Source organism: Orbicella faveolata, unplaced genomic scaffold (assembly GCF_042242905.1).
Source record: "Orbicella faveolata isolate gen_17 unplaced genomic scaffold, um_ofav_v1 contig_1, whole genome shotgun sequence".
Classification (NCBI taxonomy): Eukaryota; Metazoa; Cnidaria; class Anthozoa; order Scleractinia; family Merulinidae; genus Orbicella; species Orbicella faveolata.
The window spans coordinates 38908210-38912500 of record NW_028301536.1 but is presented as its reverse complement, the minus strand read 5'-3'; the positions used below and the strand labels follow the sequence as shown (position 1 = coordinate 38912500).

The window sequence follows — 4291 nt, the reverse complement described above, 5'->3', positions numbered from 1 at the left end:
AGTAGTAACGTTACTTCCTGTTAAGGAAGTTGCTTACCAGAACCGTGTTGTTTTAGATTGACCAGTATTTCTATAAACTGCTGTTTCTTGTTGTTCCTATTTTGTGTCCTCCTAGGAGTTGACAACATAATGTCGCTGATAGTAGACATTTATCAGTCCAGAAAATCTTTGGCAAGATTGGAACAAGTTGTTAGACAGTTAAAACAAGACATTATGCAACAAATGCATGTGCCAGCAGACCAGACTGAACAAACAAGGAACAAATTAAGAGATACTGTCAAACAGACTGTCATCCAGAAAGTCAATGGTAAGAACTGAAACACTCATTTCATCGACTGTTATTTCCTTTTACAGTAAACATCACTATTTAAAAGAACTGATCGACGTTTGCCTCATGTTTCGAAAATATAAAGATCGTGAATATTTGTCACCATTATGAACAACAAACATTAACTTGGGAACACGAGAACTTCACCATGCTTCAATACACGCTATTGTTGTTTTCTGTTCCAGAGCATGATAGTCAAATCCTATGTTTGGAATTTTAAAGCAAAGAAACGTCATTTCACCCTTCCAAAAGAAACGTGCTTGATCGCTTTATGTCGGCAAATAGCCAGCATTGAGAAATCTAACCAGATTCGCGGAATCAGATTTGCAGATCTGCAGCAGACCACGATGAGTGTTTACTACAATCAAAAAAAAAATTTTTTTATCGTTTCCTCTTCATCGCTTGATTTATATGTTGAAAGTGTCACAATTTATTAATAAGTTTTGAAAGATTAATTGAAATGTGTCTTTTACCAGTATCTAAGTTCTTTCTTTACTGTTTTTAGAACTTGCTCAATCAATTCGTCAAGAAGTAGAAGATTATAAACAAAGTCACCAGGCAGTAAGCCAACAAGCCAAGGAAGCCATCACTGCTATCTTGGATATTCCTGTTTTCCAAGACAAAGTTGCAAGCGTAAAGAACAGAATAAAGAAAAGAGCTGCAGAAATAGAAAAAGAATACAAGAAAGCCAAACGAGGCAGCGAGGAGCTGCCAAGTATTTTAAAAGAGCACTTTAAAAGAAATGCACCTGATTTTAAAGGAGAGAAGAGGCTTTCTCGTTCCCACAGGGATTTAAATCTCTAATCTTTCAACCTCTGTTCTTTTCCTGTCACTTTAATATAGATATCTCGGGCACTAGAAGCAACTGTACTCTGGAATGTGAAAAGTCATCATAGCAGATGATAATATTAACAGAGTGCTGGTTTTGGGCGGTATACTAAAAGCCTCTCTAAAGAGAAAATAATGGTCTTGTGTAGAAAATAGATAATAGACAGAGACAAGTATGAAAACTGAGGTAGGGTAATTGTGTTACATACTGGCCCATAGAGAATTGTAGCGCTATTATCCTGGATGAAGATAACATATGCAAACAGAAAAAGCAACGAAATTTCACATGGACTGAGTGGATTTGAACACATCACGCCGCGATAAATTAAAGGCCAAAGTCAGTCGTGAATTTTGCTGCCTTTACTGTAAACGTTGAGAAGTAGCGGGATTATAACTGTAGAAAAAGTAAAACTGTATCACTGTTCTGAAGAGTGATATCAGATTCTAGTTTATTTCCACCTTGGAGTGAGTCAGTCGATAGAACACCAATATCGCTTTGTAGTATATTGGTAAAAAAAGCGGTGATATTTTCCTGGAAGTTTTATGTGAGAGAGTATGATTAGCTGTATCTATTTTGCACTTCCGTAAATGTTTATGATATGACATAAATATTATGCCTGGAAATGCGGTCTAAACCGATCAATAAGACATTGTACATTTGCAACTTCTTGTTAATAACTTGAGCTGTTCTTAAATCAACGAAATTGAATTAATTTAGTATATGACATTAAATGTTTGCCGGGATTTTAATACGTACTTCAGTTATTCTTAATCCTCGAACAAGCAAAACGCATTTAAAACGAGGTCACTCAATTTCTGTATATAAAACTTTGGGCTGCTTAGACCTCATTCTTGAATGTAATATGTTTACTAATTAAATTTTAAAATAACATTAATCGTAAAATTGGTCAAACTCACTTCTATATATCTGGGTTACGCAGTCTTTTTCTTTGTGGCAAAGCAAAAGCGAGGACCTGATTTGTTATTCTACGTTCCTTACAGCATATATTAAGTGCAGTGTCCTAACATATGATACATCATACAACAATACGTTACTTCGATTCTCATCCTGAGCTTGTATGGTCTTAAGTCAATCTCTTAATTTTGGTTTGAATGCGAATTTTATCTGGATAGTGTTTAATTATTTCTTATTTCTCACATTTCTGAGCAAAGAGAGAGTCTCAATGGGGGTTGACCGCCTTGCCGTAAAACGGGTCAAAAATTTAGCCGTTATGCGTAAATTTTAACCGTTAGCCGTGAAAAACAAATTAACCGTAAAAAAAAATTTAGCCACGAAAGTGAAAGTCTCAAGATCTCTTGTCAAGGCTTTTTTTGTGTCTTGTCTTGTGGCATGTAAGCTATGTTAGTCTACCATTCTTTAAATAACGTTTTCCGTCCCGGAATGGTGTTAAGACCTTAAATACATATAAGAGTAATCAAAATAAATTTCTAACTTTTGTAAACAATGAAGGACGTCTGTTTACCGTAACGAAAATAAATTGACTGTTAGCAGTAAAAAAGCCAAAATACTAACCGTGTCTGTAAAAGCCACCACCCCATTGAGACCCTTTGTCATTTTCCCTCCCTTGCAAATAGAATGAAACGAGCCACCTTTTATGTCTTCCTTGAAGGAAATCAACGACCACCAAAATACAAAACATGCAGTGGAAACGATCCACAACTGACAAATTATTTCTTGCATATCGTTACTATACCTCCCACTGTTCTCACAAGATTAAATGAAAGGGATTTTCCTTACCAAAGACAAATGTCGAAATTGCGCCCTTAGAACAAAGCAAAACTCACTGAACATGAGTAGAACATTGTAACATTCACTTTAATTTAAGTTGTGTTATAACAACGTGATACAAATATTGAGTATGTGTCCACCTCTAACAAGAGATGGAGTCTAATATCTTGTAAGTTTTAGTGAACTTAGTTTACACTCTTTATTTTTCATAGGAATTTTTTTTTCCAACCGAGGCTTAATATTCTTATTTTTCTGCCGATTTTAGGCTGAAAATTGTGAATATTCTTAGATTATAGCGTATCAAATTTCTGCTTTCGAATCTATTAAGTGTCTGGATGGTACTAGAGTAATTTTGGAGCCATCAGAGCATCGAAAATACGGCTGGTGATGTTTTTGTTGCTCTTTGGCTAGTTTTGCCGTTTAAAGAAGGAAGAATTCTATACGGCTTAGTTAAAAACATATACTTGTGTTGTATTTACAAATTTTCTACACAAAAAATTCTATCATTTTCAAATCTCAGCCTTGGATTTATTCTTAAAATATTCTTAAAATTTTGCAAATTTCAGCCTCGATGTTCTTATAAAACATATTCTTATAAAAAGTAAAGAGTGTAACCAGAAATAAGCAAACAGACCAACAGTTGTTGCAGGTAGACTGGTTATATAACCCAGTAGAAATCACACCGATAACAGTTGACTACGAACATGTATAGTGTGATCGACCGGGTGAGGGTTGGGCTGAAAAGATGATCGCACTATACGAACTACTGATACTCCTGAGTTCTAACCATTTACTATGATATTTGTTTTTCTTTTTTTCAATTTTGGACGTTAAAAAAAAAGACAATATTTCGTAATTGTCATAATTTTCCATCTTTTCTTCGTTACTTTTCACACAAGTTAGTACTATGTAATTGAAGGTACCAACGACTGGACTGTCATGCTGTTTCACTCCTCAAGTAACCACTATTGATGTGTTGAATGGTCTGATTTAAGCCTCACTGTCACGGCTAGGGAAGTCATTTTTTCAAATGTATTCAACGTCTTTCTTTTTCTGCAGGTTACGCTTTAACTGCGAAAAGCAAATAAGGGAGAGAAAATTACAGCATTAGCTATTGTACAAAAACAAAAGACCATCATAAACAAAGCTAAATACAAAACATTGATATATTTGTGATAAATCGTTGGTTTAAGTACATCATTTCCTCGATATTCCAAGGCTCAGCTATATGTATATCTAACCGAATTCGCAAAAACATGCCCGCAGTGACTCAAAGACAGTCCCAGGGGCCAGAAGTCCTCTCACCACCCCCCCCCCCCCCCCGGCTAGGAGATTGGCCAATTTAAGCCTCGCTGTCACGGCTAGGGAAGTCATTTTTTCAAATG

The 4291-nt window shown here is 35.5% G+C and overlaps 1 protein-coding gene across 1 annotated transcript in view; it reads left to right on the top strand.

The window, feature by feature from the left end:
• The window catches only part of LOC110057287 (uncharacterized), a 19313-nt gene extending 16691 nt beyond the window's left edge, over positions 1–2622 (top strand). Inside the window, exons 28-29 of the mRNA XM_089275790.1 lie at positions 116–307; positions 834–2622. Of these exons, the coding sequence (XP_089131916.1) occupies positions 116–307; positions 834–1132 (491 nt within the window). The 3' untranslated portion in view covers positions 1133–2622. The remainder of the gene's footprint in view (positions 1–115; positions 308–833) is intronic.
• The last annotated feature ends 1669 nt before the right edge of the window (positions 2623–4291 follow it).